The sequence below is a fragment of the Lithobates pipiens genome, unplaced genomic scaffold, assembly GCF_037356315.1.
Source record: "Lithobates pipiens isolate NorthernLeopardFrog02 unplaced genomic scaffold, aLitPip1_a1.2 Scaffold_18, whole genome shotgun sequence".
NCBI lineage: Eukaryota > Metazoa > Chordata > Amphibia > Anura > Ranidae > Lithobates > Lithobates pipiens.
In genome coordinates this window covers 130,155,393-130,181,259 of record NW_027507758.1, presented here as the reverse complement: position 1 = coordinate 130,181,259, position 25,867 = coordinate 130,155,393, and the positions used below count along the sequence as shown (strand labels likewise).

At 43.3% G+C, this 25,867-nt stretch overlaps 1 protein-coding gene across 1 annotated transcript in view; it reads left to right on the top strand.

Annotated features, from left to right (window-relative positions):
* ANAPC1 (anaphase promoting complex subunit 1) overlaps positions 1–25,867 on the top strand; it is a 175,766-nt gene that overhangs the window by 13,447 nt on the left and 136,452 nt on the right. Inside the window, exons 3-7 of the mRNA XM_077486110.1 lie at positions 4,482–4,643; positions 12,917–12,968; positions 14,999–15,099; positions 16,077–16,159; positions 22,357–22,430. Coding sequence (XP_077342236.1) covers positions 4,482–4,643; positions 12,917–12,968; positions 14,999–15,099; positions 16,077–16,159; positions 22,357–22,430 — 472 coding nt within the window. The remainder of the gene's footprint in view (positions 1–4,481; positions 4,644–12,916; positions 12,969–14,998; positions 15,100–16,076; positions 16,160–22,356; positions 22,431–25,867) is intronic.

The window sequence follows — 25,867 nt, the reverse complement described above, 5'->3', positions numbered from 1 at the left end:
TCATACCTGTTATGCTGTGGCTAAAATTTGGTTTGATCTTTAGTGTTTCTTAACTACTTCAGCCCTGGAAGGATTTACCCCCTTAATGACCAGTGCGAAATGGCATTGCTTCGCTTTAACCAAATTGCGCGGTCGTGTGACGCTGTACCCAAATAAAACATGTCCTTTTTTCCCACAAATGGAGCTTTCTTTTGGTAGTATTTGTTAGGAACTTCCCTTGTGATCAGTCAAAACTCCAGATGTATTTGAGAAGCAAACAATTTATTTCTGATGTGGCCCACAACAGGGAGACATGCTTACAGGACAAGCTGCAGAAAAAAGTCCCAACAAAAGAATATCTCTCTCTCTCCTCATACCCTACAAGAATAACACCTCTATGCTTCTATTGGCTGAGGGAACATAAATAACGTTGTCATGGCACAGGATGGCACTTTATTTGCTATTCATGTTCCCGTACATTCTTAGGCTATCATATTAAGTTAAATCTAATCATCGTACCTACTATGGAGTTAATTAAGACAAAACAATAAATGAGTTAATACAATAATGTGCTCAGAAGTAAGCTTTTTAACAAATCAGTCTCAGGACTATTGTTTTTCTAATAGTCACACAATAAACATTTAAAACTTTTCTAACATTCCCTCCTCTTTGTGTGACTATTTTATCTCAACACATTTCGATGAAAGTCCCTGTGTTATACACTTTCGGACTGTATGTCATTAAGTTGAGCTTCAATGTCCACATAGGTCTCCTCAGAGGTAGAGAGGGTTTGATACATTGTTCTTGAGACTGCAATGAGTTTTTGTGAAAGTCCTCGAATACAGGGAATGCAGCAGCATCCGCAAGTAACCAAAACAGCCAAAGCCACAGCGATTGAGATCAAACATGATGTGATAAATCCAGTCCATTTACCGAACCATCCTTCAAGCCAAGTTGTGAATGGATCATTAATACCTGAGTTTTCCGCCAATTCATTCGATAGCGCAGTCAGTCCTTCCAAGGCTCTGGTCACGGTCCCTCCAGGAGCTGTATTATTAGGGATAAAGATACAACACATGCTACCAAACATTTTGCATACCCTCCTCTTTCAGCTAAGACCATATCTAAAACCATTCGGTTCTGCCAGGTCATTAGAGATGTGGGGGCTAACTGTTTTGCTAGGCCCTTCACAGCATCCCTAGTATAGTTTACAAATCGTTGTTGGTTATAATATATATAATTAATCCAGTCAACATTTTTATTTATAGTCACCCACCAGAGAAGAGACTCAAACCCAGCTGTCACCTGATTCCTGGCTTTAAACTCGTCCGGCACCCAGCAAAGAACCCCAATCTCATCTATGTAGATCTGAGAGTCAAATGACCCCAAGGGAGAGGTGTCCCTACGATACTGTCGGTGACTCTTAGTCCACGGGTATTCTGACAGGATTCTCAGGGGCATAGCCAGCTGGACCATAGCGCAATCCCCTTGGGCATTGGCTGGTAGTCTAGCTCGCAGTTTCTTATCCCCAAACATACACCAGACATCAGCTCTCTGAATGTCATGTCCAACCCAGTCACCGTTGTCCGTGTTAATCCTCTCCACACAGTAGTCATCGGGAAGTGACCCAAGATCCACTGCGCTACGGGTCCCTGGGAGTGCAAAACAAGTAAAGTTGCCCGGATAAGCGGTAACCGCTGGAGGTATCTGAGGTCTCTGTACTGGGGGAAACAACAAACTCAATGCGTGACAAGTAGAATTTGTTTCAGGTTTATAGCTCTTATTATACAATTGCAACATACATTTTAAACCTTCTGGATCTGTATTGTGATCTAGAGGAAAAGGAACTGTTGCTAAATGTGGTCTGGCTCCTGCACAAACTAAACAGTTTTCCTTTTTCAGAGTTTTAACCTCAACCATTGTAACCACTCATTTTTTATTCTTGGTCGCCCGTCTCCAAAGCTATGGCATCTTCTATTGTTAGTGAATCTTATAGTTATACTCAGAACTTCTATTTTAGTATGGCCTTTCTTCTTTCCCTTCTGAGTCTACCTTTTCCTGTTGTCTAGTTTTATTAGGTGGTAATACCTCAAGGAAAAATGTTCCTGAGGGGTCAGTTCCTGACACCCATGCTCCCATGGAATACAACCGCTGATCTTCCTTCCTCGGCTCCTTTAATGTTATTAATAGTTGGTTACAGTTCTTACTATTGTGAAGGGGGAGTTGGCCGCTTTTGTGATTATGAGTCTCCTTTATTCCACTCTTTTTAGCCCCTGGTTGATTATACCCCCAATCTTGATGCGCTGTAGTCCACAGGGCCCGATCCCATGCTTGACATCCTGCCTTATTCCAGAGCCAGCAGATATATTTATCTGCCCATAGAAGTCCTCTAGCCCCAGTTGTATCCCCACAATCTGCAATCTGACAGAAGTCTACCAGTATAGTGCTAGTTATTCCCTCTATAAAGTTTTAGATTTAATGCTTTTCCTGTTCTTTCCTAATTCAAAGGTTCCTCTACTCTTCCATAATGTATAACCCCTCTTATGGATGCCTCTCCTAGTGTCACCAGTAACCCAAGGATAATTACTGTCCCTTTCATCCTAACCAGCTACAGAGTTCCAGCGGATAGGATAGGGGAGTTGGAAGGGGAGGGAGACTTCACCGGTTTGAGACAAGTCCCACTTTGTGTGAGACCTCCCTTTGTAGCCGGATTTTCTGAACCTCTGGTAGCCATCTGGCCCTACTCTGCCTGTAAAACCTTTTTACAATGGTACTGGTGAATCCAGGTAGACCTCTCTGCAATCCTTATCACAGTGGGGGTAGTTAAAAGGACTTTGAAAGGACCATCCCACCTTGGGGAGTACCACTGCTTTTTTCTTATTACTTTTTATTGAGACCCAATCTCCCACATGCACTTTTTTCATCTTCTTTTGGGGGTGTGATATACATACTGGTCACAGCTACTAGTAGGCAATACATCCAATTATTTTTACCTATTTCTTCCATAGCTTTTCTCAGTTTGCTTTTTAGAATGCCATGTTTTTCTAATAGTCACACAATAAACATTTAAAACTTTTCTAACAGTATTTGATCGCCTCTGCATTTAAAATTTTTTGTGCTATAAACAAAAAAGACTGACAATTTTGAAAAAAGAAAGGAAAAAAAATATTTTTTACTTTCTGCTATAATACATGTCCAAAAGAAAAATGTAAAAGAATAATTTCTTTATCAGTTTAGGCTAATATGTATTCTGCTACATATTTTTGTTAAAAAAAAACCCAATAAGCGTATATTGATTGGTTTATGCAAAAGTTATAGTGTCTACAAAGATTTAGGGACATTTATTTTTTACTGGTAATGGTGGTGATCTGCAATTTTTAGCAGGACTGCGACATTGCAGAGGACAAATCTGACACTGATTGACACTTTTTTGGGACCAGTGACCCCAATACAGTGATCGTGCTATAAAAAAATGCACCGATTACTGTATAAATGGCACTGTCAGGGAAGTGGTTAACACCAGGGGCGATCAAAGGGTTAAATGTTCCCTAGGGAGGTGCTTGCAAACTGTGTGGGGCAGTGTCACACTGAAGGAAAAGAGAGATCCGTGATTCAGGTTGTGGCGGCCGCCGGACCTGCTGTGTCCAATCACAGCAGGAGCGACACGTGTTCAGGTATGTGATTTTGCGCAGCTGGGCAGCCCTGCCGCAATAAATGTATGTGGGGGGGTCTGGGAGCAGTTAAACTATGGATTGGGACCCAAATAGGGGTGCGGACATGTTTGTGCTGGGTCATCACATAATTGTGTAGTAATTGTAGCCTAGTTTGTCCAAGGGCAAAATCGGTGGTGAGTGAAAGTGGCAGAAAGCCCTCCTACTATTTACAGCCACATACAGCTACCATGTTTTTGTCCTCCAAATGTTAACACTGGTAGTATCATTATGGCATGCCATGTTTAGTAAATGGTTTCATGGCCACAGATTTGTTGAGTATGGTTTTGGCTGAATTCACGCATAGATAAAACTGCCATTTTACTGCAGTGTAAAATACCGGTCACCGCAAGGACACCCAGAAAAAGTAGACTTCATGTCACCTGGTGTGCGATCCTGTACAGTGTACTGCAATAAAATGCAGCATGTCTGCATTTTATCGCAGCTTCAAGTTGTGTTGCAGTTTAAATGGGACACACAGAAAACAATTGTTTGTACACTTCAAATAAAGTTAAGCGAGAAAACAATAAATAAAAAGGGAGCCGTGTGTGCACTGGGTCAAGCACCACACCACCTCTTATCGCAGCGACAACATGTAGCTGCCGGAGAGGAAACTGCAGTGGTTTACCTCTCTGGCAGCTGTATGTTGTGTGTGAACTGACCCTTTCTGTAGGTAGGTGCTTTAACGGCAAGAAAATGTCATGGGACTGTGGTTTACAGTTTACAGTAGTAGCGTGCGCTGGAATTGATCTATTCCTCTGTTTTTACTCATTTTCTAATGTATCCTTTTAGGAAAGTTGGCAGCTAAGGAAAGGTGTTGGTGACCCCGGGGAAGATGTGGAATATGATGAAGAGCTGTATGTGGCAGGGAACATGGTGATCTGGAGCAAAGGGAGTAAAATGAATGCATCATCAGTCTTTAAAGCATTTACCGTCGACAGCCCGGTTGTACAGGTAAAACCAAATATCTGTATTATAGGAACTACATGCTTTATACTCTTATGGGGTATTTATCAAGAGTGAATGCTACTATTCATTGGACAACATGGTATTTATTCCACACTGTGCCTACATTTTATGTGCCATTAATAAAATGTAGGCCATGGTGTGGAGCCTGCAGGGGCCGTTTGAGTGCTCTCTTTAAAACACTGCAGTGAGTACTTTGTGATTGTAGAGGCTGGTCCCATGGCGCTTTGATAAGACATGTAACTTGGCTCTCAGCCTGACACTTTTTTTTTTTTTTACACCTCCATATAGTGAAGTAAATAATATTTTCCTTGCTGCAAATGTTGCAAGCAAATGTCTAAACACATTTTTTAAAGCACATCTTTTTAATGATTTATAAATGGTTGCATTTTTTTTGTTCGTTTTTATTTTTTCCCTCTCTATTCAAAGCAGCAGTATGGCCATTGTAAGGCTGTACCAGTGCTTAAAGGAGTTGCATTCTATGCATTAAGATAAAAAACATTCCGTGTGCAGCAGCCCCCTCAGCCCCCCCAATACTTACCAGAGCCCCATCTCTGTCCAGCAATGTCCCTCAGCCATCCCTGACCCACCCCCCCCCCCCGATTGGCTGAGACACAGCAGCGGCGCCATTGCCTCCCGCAGCTGTCAATAAGTCACTTAGCCAATCAGTAGAGGGAAGGGGTGAGGCCAAAAAGCAGCTCCGTGTCTGAGTTGACACACAGAGCTGCACCTCGGCTTGGATGTCCCCATAGCAAGCTGCTTGTTGTGGGGGCACTCAACAGGAGGGAGGGGCCAGGAGCAGCAAATAGGGACCTGAGAAGAGGAGGATACAGGCTGCTCTGTGCAAATCCACTGCACATAGAGGAGAAGTATAACATGTTTGTTATTTATTTATAAAAAAAAAAAAAAAAGACTTTACACTTTAACAACTTCTCAGATTGCTTAAAGTGAGTGTAAACAATCACCTTGTAAAACAACCTATTCAGCTTAAGGCGGAGGTCCACCCTAAAGTGGACCTTCCACTCATTGGAACCCTCTGGCGCCACAATTGGCACCTTTTAGGGGGGAGGGGGGTGCAGGTACCTGTACAGTACAGGTATCTGCACCCACTTCCAGCGTAGATTCTGCAGAAGGTACGCCCCTTTCCGAAGGTCCCCCGCTGCCTGCTGGGAAACACACGGATCCCAGAGACAGCGGGGACCATCCTTATTGCGCAGCACGACTCGCGCATGCGCAGTAGGGAACCGGGAAATGAATCCGAAAGGCTCCACTTCCCGTTTCCCATACCCAAGATGGCGGCGGCAGCACCCGAGAGACGATCGAGAGATCGGCTTCGGGTGCCGACATCGCGGGCACGCTGGGCGGGTACTTGTCATTATTTTAAAAGTCGGCAGCTGCAGTATTTGAAGCTGCTGGCTTTTTAAAAAAAAAAAAACGGCGGACTCCCGCTTTAAAATAAAAATGAAAAGGCAAAACATTTGTTTATAGATATAAGAAATAAATTTAAATACCCTTTTTTTTCCTTCCTTTTTTTTGTTCTCGGCTGCATAAGAGCTGGGGGAAGAGAAACAGCAGCACACTGATCTTCTCAATGAAAGGCTGTGTGTGTGTGTGGGGGGGGGGGGGGTCGTAAAGACAAGTCTGATCATTGTAGGAGAGCACATTGAGTTCCCAGCACAGCTATAGAATTGACCACACTGCTCTCATGCCTAGTGTGGTCACAATTTAATAGGAAAGCAGAGGGACTGACAAGAACATCAGGGATTTTTCATAAAGGAAACAATGCAAAGAGAACAGGATACTTTCTTATCATACATCACGGGACACAGGGCCATAGTAGTTACTATGTGGGTTATAGGCCACCTTCAGGTGAAGGACACTGGCACACCCTAAGACAGGAAGAGTACCTCAGTTTTTTTGCCAGTGCCTAAGGAGAAATTTTCCTTAAAACCATCAAAGAGATTGGAATACTTGGGTCTGAACATAGATGCAACTCAGAAGAGGGTGTTATTGCCCCAGGCAAAGATCAGTTCCATAAGGGAACTGATTCAGGTGGTCAAAGCAAAGAAGAATCCTTCTATTGGACTTTGCATGAGATTGTTGGGAAAGATGGTGGCTTCATTCGAGGCCGTTCCTTATGCTCGATTTCAATCAAGACTACTGCAAATCAGTGTCCTATCGACTTGGAACAAGAAGGTCCAAGCTCTAGACTTCCCAATGCCTTTATCCCCAAAGGTGCGCCTAAGCCTTAGTTGGTGGTTAATAGGCAAGAAAAATCCTTCCTACCAGTTACCTGGAAGGTGGTAACAACAGATGGCAGCCTTCTGGGCTGGGGAGCAGTCCTGGAAGAAGTGTCTGTCCAAGGAAAATGGTCCAAATCAGAAATTACTTTGCCCATCAATATTCTAGAGATTTGTACAGTACGCCTGGCCTTAAAGGCCTGGACGCTCAGATTATGGAATTGTCCTGTCAGGATCCAATCTGACAATGCCACAGCAGTGGCCTATATCAATTACCAAGGGGGCACAAGAAGTCGTGCGGCCCAGAGAGAGGTGAATCATATCCTAACTTGAGCAGAAAACAACATACCTAGCCTATCGGCAGTCTCCATTCCAGGAATAGAGAATTGGCAGGCGGAGCCTCTCGCAAGGTCCTGTATTCCATCCTACCTTACAAATGCTAAATTTAATGGTTTGGCTATTGAGACCCAAATTCTGAAGAAGTGTGGGATATCAGGTTCAGTAGTGTCTACTCTGGTTAATGCAAGGAAGCCGGTCTCCAGAGTCATATATTATAGAGTCTGGAAGGCATATGTCTCCTGGTGTGAATCCAGGGGTTGGCACCCCAGGAAATATGTCACAGGTAGGATCCTTGACTTTCTACAGATGAGATTAGAAATGAAACTGGTCTTGAGTACTATCAAAGGCCAGGTTTTGGCCTTTTGGGTATTATTTCAACAACCACTTACTTCGAGCTCTCTGTTTCCTAGCTTTTTTCAGGGGGTAACGTGGCTTAATCCTCTGGTTAGGTCCCCCCTGAACCCTTGGGACTTGAATTTAGTCCTGTCGGCATTACAGAAACAGCCTTTTGAGTCAATACAACATATACCCTTGCTCCTTTTGACAAGGAAATTTAGTTTTCTGGTAGCCATATCTTCTGCAAGAAGGGCATCAGAGTTGGCTTCTCTTGTAAAGAGCCCTTATTTGATTATTCTCAAGGATAAGGTTGTATTACGTCCTCATCCTAATTTTCTACCGAAGGTAGTGCCATGTTTTCATTTAAACCAGGATATTGTTCTACTTTCATTTTTCCCTGAACCCTGTTCTGCGGAAGAAAGGTCACTACATTCCCTTGATGTGGTGAGAGCAGTCAAAGTCTACTTGAAGTCGACTGCTCAGATTTGTAAAACTGATGTTTCTCTAGTCGTCTGTCCAGGACAGCACTAGAGAGATAGGCTCCACCTTCAGAGGCAGGAAACACAAACCAGATCTTTAAAGGGCGGTCTCCGTCCCTTCCCCTTCAGTCTTTGTGTTTCCTCCACCGGAGGAGGAGGCTGGATCAGGAGCTCTCCTTCCCCTGACGGTGGGATAGCCCATAAGAGACGGGGAAGGAGTTTTGGTTACCTGTTGGTAAACGGACGTTTGAAGTCCTCCGGTCGGGTTGACTGCAGCTTCGAACCGGCGTTCTCCTTCTGAAGCCCGGGGAGGGCGTTCGTTTCCCCACCTGACAATAGGTTCAAAATTGGGCGCAAAGTCAGGTGGGGGGCGGGCACAGGCTTCGAGTTCCGGTCTGTGCAACACAGGAGGAGGATAGAGGACTTCCGGCAATCCACTACCGGTTCCGGGTCGCGTGGACGTTCGGGACCTTGGCGGCTATTTTAAAAAGCCGCAGCCACAAAGCGTTCGTGCTGCATCGCTTTATCGCCACTACGAAGGGAAGCCTCCAGGCGGTTAGGCGTGTTCCGATCGAATATGGATGCAGTGGAGAGTGGCAGTGGAGCCGAACCAGCTCAGGTAGGCAAACACAGAGGTGTCTTGTACCTACAGGGCTGGGAGAGAGGGGGGGGGGAGTAATGGACTAATCAATGCAAAGGCATTTTGAAATGGTCCAGGTGTATTTTTCCTCCCTCCCTCTCTCAAACAGGATCCGGACTAAAGAGTCTTGCGAATCCTGTTAGCGGTTGGTGGGGTACACATAGGTGTTTGGTGAAGGCGTCCTATTTTGCTAAAGGTTTCGCTGACGTTGGCTTGTCTGTTTTTTTTCCCTTCCTTCTTCTCTCCTTCTCTTGCCTTAGGCTCTGCCCAAAGAACCAGAGAGGTCAGGGGGGAAGAAGAGATGTCCTTCATGTATGAGTAAATTAAAAGAAGGATGGTCTAAGCCCCTTTGTAAACCATGCATAGACAAATTGGTCTATAAGGAAGCTACGGGAGATGTTCCTGTTCAAGGGTCAAGCTCTCCCAGATACAGGCTCTCACTCGAGGAGGTTGATGCCTTACTGGGGGTAATTTATGAGACGCTCGAAATCAGAGAGGAGCCAGTCTCCCTGTCCTTGCATGACCGGATGTATCAGACCCTAAAAACAGATTCAGTTAGGGTCTTTCCGGTTCATAGCACACTGATAGATTCAATCAAAAAAGAGTGGGAGGAGCCAGAGAAAAAGTTATTTTTCCCTAAAAGCATGAAGCGGAGATTCCCCTTCAGCGAGGACCCCTCTTGTGTTTGGAATAAAGTGCCCAAGGTAGACGCAGCTTTTTCCCAGTGTGCAAAGTCAACAGATCTCGCCTTTGAGGACATGGGTGTTCTAAAGGAACCCATGGATAAAAGGATGGAGGTACTATTAAAGAGGTGAATAACTTAAAACCTGCAATGGCCACGACAATAGTGGCTCGCAACTTGGAGGTCTGGCTGGAACAATTACAAGGCCATTTGGAAGGGGGTACCTCCAGAAAGGAAATTCTGGATTCCCTTCCTATGCTACATAAAGCAGCAGGTTATATAGCAGATGCCTCTGCGGAGTCTGTTAAATTGTCAGCCAGGACCGCTGCCCTCGTAAATTCATCTCGCAGGGCACTTTGGCTGAAGTCTTGGTCGGGAGACTCGGCCTCAAAAGTGAGGTTATGTGGCATCCCCTTTGAGGGAGACCTTTTGTTCGGGCAGGACCTTAAGAAAGTCCTGGACCGTACTGCGGACAAGAAGAAGGCCTTTCCTGTCAAATCTAAAAAGACTACAGGTAAACGCTTTTTTCGTCCTCAAAGGCAGGGACAGTCACAAGGACAGACCTCTAAGGAGTCAACCCCTAAGAAACAGTGGATGGGAGGAAAACAGAAAAGCAATCTCTTTTCCTCTTCTAAAAAAAAACACTAAATCCCAGTGACACGGTTCCTGTGGGGGGGAGACTGGGGCGGTTCCTCCCACAGTGCGAAGACGCTACCCCAAATCCTTTTATTCTGAGGATCATCAGGGAGGGTTACAAAATACAGTTCAAACACATCCCACCTGCAAGGATGTGTCTGACCAAGCCTCCCAAAGACCCCCAGAAAGCGACAGCTTTGCTGTCGCAAATTGGCGATTTAATAGATCAGAGGGTTCTAGTGCCAGTTCCGCCACAGGAAATAAATCACGGTTTCTATTCACACGTGTTTGTAGTAAGGAAACCGTCAGGCAAATTCCGGTTGATCTTGAATCTGAAGTTACTGAACAAGTGGATTGGACCTTATCTCAGCGCAAGACCAGGCGTTTGGGAGAAAGGTCCTTCAAGCGGTAGTCCCCCCCTAATCTGGTAAGTTCTCGTTGATCCTCTCTAGTGCTGTTCTGGACAGACGACTAGAGAAAACGAGAGTTAGACTTACCGGTAACTCTGTTTCTAGGAGTCGTCCAGGACAGCATGGATTCCCTCCCTATATGCTGTTATAATGCTGGACAAGTGTTTTTGTCGTTACAGAAGCCGTTTCCGGGGAAGTTCTCGTTTACAAGACTGAAGGGGAAGGGACAGAGACCGCCCTTTAAAGATCTGGTTTGTGTTTCCTGCCTCTGGAGGTGGAGCCTATCTCTCTAGTGCTGTCCTGGACGACTCCTAGAAACAGAGTTACCGGCAAGTCTAACTCTCGTTTTTTGCTTGTGGTGCCTGAAGGTTCTAAGAGAGGACAGACAGCATTGAAATCTATCTCTAAATGGATTTGTCAAGTGATTGTTCAAGCTTATGGTTTAAAGATGAAAGTTCCACCTTTCCACCCTCGTATTAAAGCGAACTCCACCAGGCCTGTTCGTACTTCCTGGTACAGTGCATCACCAAGCCTCCATGGCTCAAATCTGCAGGGACGCAACTTGGTCTTCAGTCCATACATTTACCAGATTCTATCAAGTAGATGTAAAAGTTAATGAGGATATCGCCTTTGGGCGCAGTGTACTGCAGGCAGCAGTATAAGTCCTCTAGTCTCTTGGTGCCCTACTTTTGTTGTGTGTCCCTCCCTTCAGTTGGCATTGCTATGGGACATCCCACATAGAAACTACTATGGCTCTGTGTCCCGTGATGTATGATAAGAAAATAGGATTTTTATAACAGCTTACCTGTAAAATCCTTTTCTTTGAAGTACATCACGGGACAGAGGTCCCTCCCTTCTTTCTGGCATACACGTGTATTGCTTTGATACAAAAACTGAGGTACTCCCAGTAGTGGGAGGGGTTATATAGGGAGTGGACTAGGTGGCTTATAACTCACATAGTAACTACTATGGCTCTATGTCCCGTGATGTACTTCAAAGAAAAGGATTTTATGGTTATAAAAATCCTATTTTTTCATACGCGTACAGCAGGGGTTGACAAATTTGTTTGGAATCTGGGAGCCAGCTAAAAAAGTTAGGAGCCAGGTCCGTGACGGCGATCTGGACCTGTCCCTGGCCTGACATGGAGACAAGTGAGGGGAAGATAGCCTCCAGCCCCCCACATATGAGATCACCTCTCATTGGACACACCGCTTGAGTGCTAAATGGCCGCTGTGATTGGCCATTTAGCATGATCTGCGATTTGCTGTATCCAAGGGACACGGCCAACACAGAACTTCCCCGATGTGCGCCCATGGCGGCGTTCAGAGGGGAAGTAAACAGGAGGATGTCCAGGGACGCCCTCCCGGCAATTGGTGTCCGTGCTGTAGACATCTTTTGTCTATAGCGCGGGCACGAAGTGGTTAACAAAAGAATGTGACTTTTATTTCCGCCATGTTCCCGCTTCTTAACGTCATATCCCCGCTAAGGGTTAGATCAGGTCCGCCTGAAAAACTGACAGGTGAACCTGATCAGACAGCCCTTGTGAAAGGGGTCAAGCAGGGAGGATTACAAATAATTTTTTTTTTTTCCCTTAATTAAAATAATTTTTTTTACTTTTTACAAAAAAAAAATAATAATAATTAAATAATATATATATATATATATATATATATATATAAAATATTTAATTATTATTATTATTTTTTTTTTTGTAAAAAGTAAAAAAAATTATTTTAATTAGGGGAAGGAAATGGGCGGGCAGTGAAAAACAGTCAGGGAGCTTCACTCCATTAGGAATTATCATTATTGGAATAGGGTGTAATTTCTACATCCACCACAAGATGGCGCCAGACTACCGAAAGATTTTAGTAGGCCGCAAAGCCGCGGCCTCAATTACTGGCCGGCGCGGCACGATGGAATTGCGCGGCGGAGTTCGGGGTCCAAATGGAGACAGGATACCCCAGCAGCGTTGCCCCAGTCGCCAGGACACGAAATCTAGGCGCAAATGCGACCTGGCGACCGGGGTTTGTCGAGCCCTGGCGTACAGTACATGGTACAACAGGCACATATATCAATAATATGAAATGTTGGGTTTACATATGCTTTAACCCCTTTGCGCCGGCGCTTCCCAGCCTTCGGTATTTTTTTCAACTTTCCATCTGTTAAATCTTCTGCCCTTGTTGTTTTAACTTTTGGATAGTAAAACTCTCTCTCTCTCTCTCTCTCTCTCTCTACACTGAAAGCGCCCGGCGTTAGCTGTAAAGCGCTGCCAGGTTTATTGGCGATTTTAACCCTCGCTAGTGGCCGAGGAAAGGGTTAAAAGTGGCAATGTTGCGGCACTGCCGAATCGCTTTGCAGGCGATTCGGCAGCGCTGCCCATTCATTTTAATGGCCAGGGTGTTATGGGAGTGGGGTATACAGTTATAACAGTTATTTTAGTCTGGTCACTATGTATTGAGTATATTTAAAATAACTCTTTCTATGCTGCTTTATTTCCAGGCTCTGTGGTGTGATTTTACTGTACTCGGCAATAAATCTGAAGATACAGAAGGTAAGCTAGTTGGTTTTTGGATTGTTTTAATTCAAAGAACAGTCAATATTACTGAAAGTAAACGTGTTGTTACTTTTTTGGTTAAAAAAAAAAAAGTGCGGGTCCTACTGGTCCCCTGTTATTAAAAGAAAATGGTTAGAACCTATGTCGGGTGTTGTGTTCTTGTCTTTTATTCTCTTTTGGAAAATATTTCTTGTTATAGGTAAATCTCCCTTAAAATAGAACTATAGGCAAAACTTTTTTTTCTATTTTGGATAGAGGAAGGGAGGGTTATACAGTAAAACCTTGGTTTGAGAGCATTTTGCAAGACAAGCTAAATTATATATTTTTTTTCTTTTAATACATTTTGACTTGATATACAAGTGATGTCTAGATATAAGAGTATCGTCATGTCACAACTGAGTATAAAATAGAAGAGAGGCGCCTCTAAGTGTAGCAATATGGTTACTTTTAATGAAGGTACAACATTTAGCAACTCACACAGTTTATGAATAAAACGGGCACATCTAAGTAAGCAGGCGTTCGGGGTAAAGCTGTCCACCTAGACCAGGGACACGCAATTAGCGGACCTCTAGCTGCTGCAAAACTACAAGTCCCATTATGCCTCTGCCTCTGGGTTTCATGCTTGTGGCTGTCAGAGTCTTGCTATGCCTTATGGGACTTGTAGTTCTGCAACAGCTGGATGTCCGCTAATTGCATATCCCTAACATAGACCATTCCCCGCACCACCATTGAGATGTCGTCCCTTCCACACTGCACTCCATTAGCGGTTCAAGCCACGCTTTCAGATCGCTGTACTGCAGGGTAGTCTTCCCAGTCACGATTGCAGACTGACAGTGGTGAGAGCTGGCAGTGTGGGGGATGGTCTATGTGGACAGCTTTACCCTGGATGCCTGCGTACTTAAATGTGCCTCTTTTAACCAACAACCATGTGAGTTGCTAAATGTTATATCTTTATTAAATAAAACCACATTGCTACACTTAGAGGTGCCTCTCTTCTCTTTTATAGTCTGTAGCTCCTGATGGATTTTGTTTCTAATCCCTTTGTGGAGGCTTCCATTTGTACATGGACATTTTATGGCTACACAACCTATCACATTGCTATAATCTTTTTATATGTTTCCATTATTTCATATGGGGAAATTTGCTTTGATATACAAGTGCTTTGGATTACAAGCATGTTTCTGGAACGAATTATGCTCACAATGCAAAGTTTTACTGTAACGTCTATAAAGTTTAGTTTTGCCATATTTGTCTCGTTGTACACTGAAGTCTTTTTCTTAGCAGCTCCCCTCACTCTGCTCTCCCCTTCCAGAGCACCCACTCTATGTTTACATAAGATACTATGAAGCTGCATGGCTGTTAAGTCACTGCTGGGAGGGAGAAACAAAGCTAAGCTGTTGGGAGTATGACACAGTGCCTGCATCTACAGTGTTCAATGAGAGCTGGTCACAGTTTTCACTTTTACGTATGCTCCAAAGCCCTATTTTGAATCTCCCTTCTAAAGGGTTTGGATGTGCAGGAGAGTGATTAACACTGTAGTTTAAAGTGCAGTTGCTGCAGCAAACACATAGTGCGTCTCTTCACTATACGCTGCAGCAAACATTTGGTGCTTGTCTTCACTATACCATAAGATCGGTATCAATCAGAACCGTTTGCTTACAGAATAATTAAAGCACAGGAGAATGCTGAATCTGCTGGTGCAAAAGTTATTTTTTTAGGGCTCAATAGACTATGGAATATAGACATTGCACACTACACTACTGCCTCACCAGCACAACAAAGGCTGCAATTGATGATTGTGCTCTGAGATTGCATGTTGGCAGGCTGGCTGTCTGGCTTTTCTGTCCTTTAACAAGGATACAAATTGTAAGTGACAATAAGGTCAAAACCTGACCTTTTTTACTCGTCCCAAATCAGAAAGAGGTCAGCAATGGTAGCCTCCATATTTTCTTACTACAGACTTCCTCAAAAATTAAACAAAATCCTTATGTCTAATTATACCTGGTTTTATTACGTTGTTTTCTCAGGCCAAGATAAAGTAGAGAAATGCATCTGTATCCTGCAGAACTCCTGTATTAATGTCCATAACATAGAAGGGAAAGATTACATAGCGCCTTTGCCTTTTCAGGTAAGGAGGACTGTATTTCTTGTAGGCTGATGAGAGCCGTAATGTGCAGTAAATCATAGCAACCGATCCGATTTCTTTTATCAGTTAATATTTGTAATACTCTTTATCTAGTTTGGTACCATAAAATGCTCATCAGAAAGGAAATTGGGTGCTTTTATTGCCAATTTTGTAGAATGCCAGTTATATATTTATCCCTGAGTGGCACAGGTAAAGTCTAGACGTAAATTGGTGGTTTATTACGGTACCAAATATGTTTTTCTCCCTCCTTATTTTTAATATATATAGCTGTTTTTGGCTTCAGATGTTTTTTTCTGTAGCCAGTAAACGCCCCAGTATGTTACCCAACTGTATGTGTCCCTGCACACATAGGCTGTTATAGGTGTTTTTTGGCAAGGGGTTTTCTGGCTGGAAAAAAAAACAGAACTAGTGTAAACTAGAGTTTTTCAGCGGTAAAAATGCTCTAACTCTGATAAAAGCTGGAAAAAAAAAATGTTAAAAACTTTGCTATTCTGTGTTTATCAGTGTTTTAGAGTGATAAGCTTATGTGGGAGTATAGTTTTTCTAAAAAAAAAAAAAAAACCGCTATAGCTGAAAAACGCTACTGCAAAAATGCTGAAAAACTCATTCTACAGCTAATGCTACTGGTGTTTTTATAATGTCCAGTGTGCATGAGGCCTTAAAGTGGTTGTAAAGCCTAAAACATTTTTCACCTTCATGCATTCCCTGTAGGAAAAAATGTTTCAGTATGTGTATCACCCATCACCCCCCTTTTACTTACCTGAGCCTGATGTCATTCCAGCCTTGTGCCCATCTGTAGTGACTCTCTCCTCTTCTCCCTGCTCTTGCTGGCTTTGCTGGTGGCAGCGAGAGCCATTGGCAAAGAAAGCCCTACCAAATGCAAAACCATCCTTAAAGTTGGTTTTGTTCTAATTGTTTCTCTTGTGTTATTTCTCATTATTTCTATCTATGTTGCTTAGGTTGCAACTGTCTGGCCAACAAAATATGGGCTATTATTTGAACGTAACAGCCACTCTCACGAGGTGCCACACAGTCCTCCTAGGTAAGTGTTTTTTTCATTATAGTTCTCAGCAGAAAAAGCAATTTAAGTTGTTTCTAAATTTATTGATGCAATACAATTTAGGGATTACATTTTAATTAAAGCAGAATTTCTCCCAAAAGGGAAAGTTCCACTCTTCCTCCTCCTCTCCTCCTTCACATTTTTTTTGGGGGGGGGGGGGGGGGGGAGGGCGTACCTGGTTTTGACAGGTACTCGCTCTCCCACTTCTGGTTGGTGACCAGAGTGGAAGTTCGGCTTTCCCTTCCTTCCCCTGCAGCTTCCAGGATACGTCACAGGTCCCAGAAAGCTGCAGACCATTCATTCACAGTTAGTATGTCGAAGCCGGGTAATTGAATGCTGGATCCTGGGACAGGTGAGTGTCTGTTTATTAATAGTCAACAGCTACAGTTTTTGTAGCTGCTAGCTTTTAGTTTTTTAAAAGATGACTGAACAACCATTTGAAACAAGTGTACTTTTTTTGGAGTTTAACCTACAAAATTTACAATGCTCTTTTCTCTTAATGTATACTGACCAACACAACAGGCACACCAGGTTTAATTTATGCCTGTAGGAACTTGGATACTAAGAAATATGGCTTTACGATGCTGGCGCCTTATGTTGGCATACCTATACTCTCATTGGCTGAGGGTGCGTTTCCTACCTCTGTGTACCACGCTCATATCATTTTGATTTCTAAGCTCCCCAAGGATCCAAGTTTGTGTGCCTCTTTAAAGACTCATTGGCCTGCTAAATAATGATGTGAAGATATTAACCAAACTTCTCACGCTGCGGCTGCAGAAACTGCTCCCTACAGTAATTGATCTTGACCAAATTGGGTTTATGATGAACAAATCCACAGATATCGGCCTTCGTAGACTGTTTACCAACATACAGTGTCTCACAAAAGTAAGTACACCCCTCACATTTTTGGAACTATTTTATTATATCTTTTCATGTGACAACACTGAAGAAATTACACTTTTCTACAATGTAAAATAGTGAGTGTACAGCTTGTATAACAGTGTAAATGGGCTGTCCCCTCAAAATAAATCAACACACAATCATTAATGTCTAAACCTCTGGCAACAAGTGAGTACACCCTAAGTGAAAATGTCCAAATTAGGCCCAAAGTGTCAATATTTTGTGTGGCCACCATTATTTTCTAGCACTGCCTTAACCGTCTTGGTCATGGAGTTCACCAGACCTTTACAGGTTGCCCCTGGAGTCCTCTTTCACTCCATGATGACAGCACGGATCTAGTGGATGTTAGAGACCTTGCGCTCCTCCACCTTACGTTTGAGGATGCCTCACAGATGCTCAATAGGGTTTGGGGACACGCTTGGCCAGTCCATCACCTTTACCCTCAGCTTCTTTAGCAAGGCAGTGGTCATTTTGTAGGTATGTTTGGGGTCATTACCATGATGGAATACCGCCCTACGGCCCAGTCTCTGAAGGGAGGGGGGATCATGCTCAGCTTCAGTATGTCACAGTACATGTTGGCATTCGCTTGACACCATCTGAACCAAAGAAGTTTATCTTGGTCTCATCAGACCACAGGACGTGGTTCCAGTATTCCATGTCCTTTGTCTGCTTGTCTTCAGCAAACGGTTTGCGGGCTTTCTTGTGCATCATCTTTAGAAGAGGCTTTCTTCTGGGATGATAGCCATGCAGACCAATTTGATGCAGCGTGAGGTGTATGGGCTGAGCACTGACAGGCTGATTCCCACCCCCACCCCTTCAACCTCTGCAGCAATGCTGGCAACACTCATACGTCTTTTTACCAAAGACTACCTCTGGGCATGATGCTGAGCTCAACTTCTGTAGTCAACCATGGCAAAACCTGTTCTGAGTGGAACCTGTCCTGTTAAATTGCTGTATGGTCTTGTCCACCATGCTGCAGCTCAGTTTCAGGATCTTGGCAATCTTATAGCCTAGGCCATCTTTATGTAGAGCATGGGTCTTCAAACTACGGCCCTCCAGTTGTTCAGAAACTACAATTCCCATCATGCCTAGTCATGTCTGTGAATGTCAGAGCTGCACAATGCCTCATGGGATGTGTAGTTTTGCAACAGCTGGAGGGCCGTAGTTTGAGGATCCCTGATGTAGAGCAACAATTCTTTTTTTCAGATCCTCAGAGAGCTCTTTGCCATGAGGTGCCATGTTGAACTTCCACTGACCAGTATGAGAGACTGAGGGCGATAACACCAAATTTAACACGCCTGCTCCCGATTCACACCTGAGACCTTGTAACACTAACGAGTCCCATGACATCGGAGAAGGAAAATGGCTAATAGGGCCCGATTTGGAAATTTTCACTTAGGGGTGTACTCACTTTTGTTGCCAGTGGTCTAGACATTAATGGCTGTGTGTTGAGTTATTTTGAGGGGACAGCAAATTGACACTGTTATACTAGCTGTACATTCACTACTTTACATTGTAGAAAAGTATAATTTCTTCAGTGTTGTCACATGAAAAGATATAATAAAATATTTACAAAAATGTGTGGGGTGTACTCACTTTTGTTAGATACTGTATATGCACCACACTGTAGTGTCACCTAATGCACCCCTTTGTAGAAACCCTTTCCTGCCTCACTTTTTTTAATGTTGCCTCATCCGGCTATGTTGACTATATATGGAATAAATGTATCTCTCAAATAGTGGTTGAGGGATCCCTACGACCCTTAGTCAGTCTATCTGAGGACCTCAGTGTGCCCCTCACATGTAATTTCAATATTGGCAGCTTTCCCATGCCTTCCATAGCCAATTTCCACAGGCATCTTTTGGGATGGTGTAGTCAGAACTAGAACATGTTCAGAACAGTTTGTTCTGAAAGACCCACATCTCACATTTATGCTCATTTAATATCAGTAGCCCTACCTCCTTTAGACTTACTCAGGGATAAGTGGCTGCAAGATGCTCCTCATTTAGACATTGATGATTGGGATGACACATGGGATCTCCCATTTAAAACCCCTTTACGTGATAGACTGATTCAGTTCAAGATTTTACACCCCTTCTAAGCTGCATATAATGAATCCATCTCACCCCCAGAGTGCTGGAGATGTGGTTACTCTCCAGGAAATTATTCCCACATAGTCTGGTCCTGTCCTGCCATCACAAGCTTTTGGTCGATCGTGATAACCATCAAAACTTTTATATCGACACTGGTCCCTCAAGCCATTGAAATCTGTTTGTTAGGCCTTGTAGATCATATTCTCCATACCAGGGCTGATAAAACACTTGCTGGCCTCTCTCTTCTGTGCAAGAAAGGCTATTACTTTGCATTGGAAAAAGCAGACTTCTCCCTCAACTTCCTTCTGGAAGCAATTGATTAATAACAACCACCCAATTTTTTAAAGATACTTATGCCAATAGGGGTTGTCCGGCTAAATATGATAAAGTATGGACAAAATGGTTGGCAGACCCAAAAACTGCCTCCAAAATTTGCAAACAGTATAGGGTCTGGGGATGCCCAGATGGACCTAGGTCAGTTCTGGGCTGAGTGTGTTGAAACAGGCAAATCTTCATCCTTTTTATTTATTTTATTTATTTATTTATTTTTGTGTTCTTTACTGCTATAGTGAAAGTTACTCTGTCACGCCATTGTCCTCTTGGTGTTGCTCCCGCTAACTGTTTTTTGTTTGTTTTGTGCCTTCAACGTCTGACCCCTGCGTGGGCAACATACAAATATTCATTGTTTTGGTTCTATATGTTGTGTTTGTTGTAGTTGTCTTGTACATGAACATTTTTTAAAAAAAGATAAAAAAAAAAGTAATATAGCTCTCTCAAGTGGGCTGTGTCATATAACTCAATCAATCCCTTTCTTTTTTTGCTTATTGCCCTTGACATCATAAGAAATCTTTTTAAAGCTGACATCTGTGCAAGACAGAAATTGTCTAAATAGATGAGCTGTTTGTATTGTTACTTGAATCTGGAGGCCCTTTGTACATATTTTTTTCCAGATCTGTAAACCGACTTGAAGCAATTCCTGTAGTATTATATTTGCCCAGGGGGGCATTGTGTTTCCAGCCACTGTGGGCACTTTTCCTGCATGCTGACAACTTTTAAATTCCTGTTTAGGGCCTTCCTGTAATAAAGACCGGTCACTCCTGCTCTCTATCTTTGCGCAGGGTGACTGGTCTTGTATCTGCCCCTCTAGTTTTCTGTAACGGGATGATTTTTACAAGGTATCTCCGTCTGCAAACGCTTTTGGTGTGTAAAAAAAAAAGTGGATTTTCTATCCTTTTGTAGCATACACAGTCAGCATTTATTTAGATCAGAGATTATCACCAGTTATAATCAAAGGTAAACTCATTTTAAACATGTTAGGGCTTTCTCTTGTAATAATCAATTCTGCTGGTGTGGTAACATGTTATTGAACAGGTTAGACCATTTTAAGAAGATGATTAATTATCCCATTGCCATTCATACACCTATACATTTCCTATTGATGAACAACAGTAACTGCAAATGTTTATTTTTTTTATAATCTAAAGAGAGAAATGCACTTCCTGTTTCTTTCTCAGTAGTTGTGAAAGAATTTGGCATACAATACTTATACAGTGGGGAAAATAATTATTTGACCCCTTCAGATTTTGCAAGTTTGCCCACTTACAAAAAAAAACACGATACAATTATTATAAATTGAGTTCAGTTCAGTGAATAAAATAAATATTTGATCCGCTACCAACTAAAGATAATGTGGTATACAGATTAGTCTGATACATTTAAGAAGTTGCTCCTAACGACAACTCCTTTATGTGTATAAAAGACACACATCTGTCCACAGAATCTCTTTCTTCCCTTCAAACCTCACCATCATAGGCAAGACCAAAGAGCTGTCAAAGGACATCAGGGACAAGATTGTAGCCCTGAAAAAGGCTAGAATGGGCCATCAACAAGAAGCTTGGTGAGAAGGAGACAACTGTTGGAGCAATTATTTGCAAATGGAAGAAATACAAAATAACCATCAATCGCCCTCGGTCTGGAGTTCCATGAAAGATTTTGCCTCGTGAGGTAAGGATGATCATGAGAAAAGTGAGGGATTGGCACAGAACTACAGGCACTTGTGGGCACAGTTGGGATCACAGTAACCAAACAAACCACTGGTAACACAATATGCCACCAAGAATTAAAATCCTGCAGCGACCTCAAGGTCCCCCTCTTCAAGAATGAACATGTACAGGCTCATCTGAAGTCTGCCAATGAGCATCTAAATGATCCAGAGAATGATTGGGAGAAAGTGCTGTAGATGAGACCAAAGTTTAGCTCTTTGGCATTAACTTGACTCACCGTGTATGGAGGAAAAAAAATGCTGACTATGACTGTAAGAACACCATCCCTACAGTAAAGCATGGAGGTGGAAACCTTATGCTTTGGGGCTGTTTCTCTGCTAAAGGTACAGGCCGACTTTGCCCCATTGAGAGGCTTATGGATGGGGCTGTGTATTGTAAAACTTGGATAAGTACCTTCTCAGCCAGAACACTGAAGATGGGTTGTGGATGGGTCTTTCGGCATGACAATGACCCAAAACGTACTGCCAAGGCAACAAAGGAGCAGCTCAAGAAGAAGCACATTAATATCAAAGTCTCCAGACCTTAATTCTATAGAAAAGTTATGGAGGGAGCTAAAACTTTGAGTTGCCAAGGGACAGCCAAGAAACCTTAAGGATTTAGAGAAGATCTGTAAAGAAGAGTGGACCAAAATCCCTCCTGAAATGTGTGCAAACCTGGTCACCAACTACAAGAAACATCCTGCCTCTGTGCTTGCCAACAAGGGTTTCTCCACCAGGTACTAAGTCCTGTTTTGCTTGGGGATCAAGTACCTATTTTACTTACTGAACAGCTACTTAATTTATACTATGTGTATCATGTTTTTGCATAGGATCAAATAATTATTTTCCCCACTGTAGCTTTTCAGTCTCAGGAAGCATACACTGTTTTTCTCTGCTCTTAAACACATTTTCCAGTGTTTTACCTTGCCATTCCTGCTCACATGCATTACATCTTCTCCTCCTTCCCTCTGCACGCTCCCTCATGATACCTGCTGCTGTTATGCATGACTTAGATTTAAGTGTTTAGTTGCTGAGCTGTCTCTGTGTTTAAAATGTTCACCTCTGATCCAGAAATGACAATGTTTAGTTTACACAATTCTTACCATCATTGGAGTTCTTCTGTAATGGATTGTTTTCTTTCTTAGGGAACCTTTGCCAACTATGTTTAGCATGCTGCATCCATTAGATGAAATCACACCTTTAGTGTGCAAATCAGGAGGTAAGTGTACAAATTTAGGAGAAAAATACATTTAGAAAAAGGAAAGCGCATTACAGCTACTTCGCTACACTCTTTAAACCATAAATACACTGTAGTTTCATAGTTTCATAGTTAGTAAGGTTGAATAAAGACACCAGTCCATCCAGTCCAACCTGAGTAAGTATTTACAATTTTCCCTATCCCTGTACATTGCACACTCATGTCAGTCCCTGCCCTCAAGGAGCCCACAATCCAAGGTCCCCATTCATATATTAGGGCCAATTTTGGACAGAAGCCAATTAACCTACCTGCATGTCTTTGGATTGTGGGAGGAAACCAGAGTACCTGGAGGAAACCCACGCAGGCACAGGGAGAACAGGCAAACTCCAGGCAGGTAGTGTCATGGTTGGGATTTGAACCAACGACCCTTCTTACTGCTAGGTGAGAGTGCTAACCACTACACCACTGTGCTGCCCTACAACACAATGATTGTCACGTATATATTTCATGGAAACAAACGTACGTTGTATCTCTTCTTAATTGTGTATCACAGGACACAGTAGGGGGTGGGGAGGTGGGAAAAGGAAGGAAGGTAAGGAATAGTGGGGAGTAAGGATGAGCTCAGGCGTGTTTGCATATTCCACGTACAGATCCCGCCAGGAAGTCGGCGCAGCGCTGCACTAATCACAGGCAGTGAAACATTGCCTGATCTCTGCAGCCGCGCATCGGGGCAATGTCTCACTGCCTGTGATTAGCGCAGCGCTGTGCCGACTTCCTGGCGGGATCTGTACGTGGAGTATGCAAACACGCCTGAGCTAATCCTTATTGGGGAGAGAGAAGGAAGAAAATGTAGGGGTTGTGGGTAGGGAAAGAAAAAAAATGGGAATGGTAAATGATGGGAGGGGTAGGGGGAAAGGGGAAAAAAAAGCAGTAATACAGGAAAATCCTAGAAACATATATGAATGGGATGTGACACATTTATTATGAATAATTCATTCCCTTTGGGTGCGATTGTCAAATTTTAAAAAGCTTGAACGCTTCTCGTCTACTCACAAGGAAAACTGATCTCCTCCCGTAATGGACAATTCACTCTTTCTCTGATCGGAACAAGTCTATATCAGACCCATGTTGCTGTACAAAATATCTAGCTACATGATGTTATCAGTGTGCGGCTTCTCCTTTTCTTTATCTTCACAGAGTGAGGACTGGCACCCGATTGGCTTTGCAGCAGTGGAGGCTTTAAGTGGTGTTACCTACATAACTCCCTGTCTGTGTCTTGTGTTTTTTTTTTTTTTTTTACTGTTTCTGGCTCGGTCTTCGTCACTGTGTGCAGCCATGGAGGTTAGGGGCAGGTACACCTGTCATTTGCACATTGGCATTTGCGCATTGGCAGCACAAGTACATTAGTGCATGCACAGCCACCATGATGCACCCTGGGATGGCTTGCCTTTAGCTTAGATCAGCTTGAGTCCCTAGTCTTATTTGGACTTTCCACTGTTTCAGGGGCACATTCTCTAATATCTTTATGTCTAATGCCGCATACACACGATCAAATTGTCCAGCGTACTTAGTCCGCCGAAGCGCATTTCACCGGACAATTCGATGGTGTGTGGGCTTCAGCGGACTTTCTCAGTGTAACCGGACTTGGGTTTCAGCGGACAATATGTTCGTCAGTATGCTAGTCCGGTGGACTAAGAATGACGCATGCTCAGAAGCAAGTACGAAAAGGAAGCTACTGCCTATTGAACTTCCTTTTTCTAGTCCCGTCGTACGTGCTGTACGTCATCGCGCTAGCAAACGCCGGACTTTCTGTGTGGCCAAGTCCGTTCGGTAGAAAGTCTGCCAGACTATCCGCCGGATTGTTTGCCGTACTAAATACGCCGGACAATTTGTGTATGCGGCATTAGGAGGAATTTTAAGCAGCCATCTCAGGCTCGTGTGAACAGCTCTCAGGAATTCTCAATGTGTTGAAACACCGGGGATGCAGAAGTGGGCACTCTTCTGCTCTTGTTGCAGGAGAATAAAATGTCAAAGGTTTATCGTTTGGATGAGGATGTGAGGGGAAGAGGCAGACGGTGAGGATCCAGAGACTGACCGAAGAGCCATCTCAGGAAAAGACTCAAGATCCTGGCCTGTTGCAGGCACAAAGAACCACGGTGTGCTGTTTCTGGAATCCACTTCTCCAAGGGAAGGGTCCCTGGATTTAGGCCTTGGAGGCAACCAAAACTCCCCAAATCTCTTCCTGAGCGTCATCATTTTGCAGAAAGTTGTGTATGCAGATTGGCCTCGTGTGTAGATGGTGTTTTCACCTCGAAAACAATTCACTCAGCAGTACCCAATGGAGAGGGAATTCTCCAAAAAAGTGGAGTACTCCAGCCATACTCCTGGATGTATTCTACCTCAACAAGACCTTGAAAGTTACGGTGAATGTGGTTCTAGTCTTTAAAGCGATATTGAACCCAAAAGAAAACATTTATTATATTGCAACCTATTGTTTCTTACATTTGGTGGCTGCATTTGTGTTTTTTTATTTTATTTATTTTTTATAGGCTTCCTTTCCTTTATTTTCAAATAAAGATTTGGTCAGTAAGTCTGTTTCAAGAAAACATGTTGTTCTGCAGATGTAGCAGTTACAGGGTTGAGACAAACCGTTTACTACAGACAGGGGACCTCAAAATGATCTTTATTCATGTAAAATGTTTTATCTCAAAAGGAAATAACTGTTAGCTGTAACTAATAGCTTATAAAGTTTTAGCTGCGGTTCATATTCAGTTTGCTAGTGTACCTAAATATGTTTGGTTTTAGGATTAATACCGCTTTAAGGATGCTGTGGATAAAAGTTTGGAAGCCTTCTAATGCTGCATACACACGATCGGACTATCCGGTGGACTTAGTACGGTGAACCTAGTCCGGGGAACACCCGCCGGACTTTGCAGCTGAGGTCCGCCGGACTTTGCAGCTGAGGTCCGCCGGACTTTCCGATCGAGTGGACCTGCCCACACATATGACTATGGCGGGAGTCCGCCAGACTTTTGAAATGAACAGACTTGCCCACACACGGAGGAAAGTCCGTTCATTTTGAACGCGGCTCCAGGTAGACGGAACTAGCAAAGGAGGTCAATGTCGCAACCTCCATGGGCGAGATTGACACCTCGCTGGCACCGACACCTGGTATTTTATCTGTCAAGTGTGGGCAGAACTCTGGTCCAGGGAATCTGATTCTGTCATTGGACAATACATAGAGTAGTTCACGGGAGCCTAAAGTTTCTAGGTGGATGCCTTTTGAGGATTCCATTCACCAACGATATAAATTGGGCATTAGTGCCATCCATGTGAAGAAAATCCTGAGACTCAAATGCTGATCTTCTGAACTTCTTTGTAGGAATCAAATTGAGTGTCTGCCTTTTGAGAGCATGCATTTGTTTGAGCATTGCCTTCTAATCTCAGGTGGTGTCCCT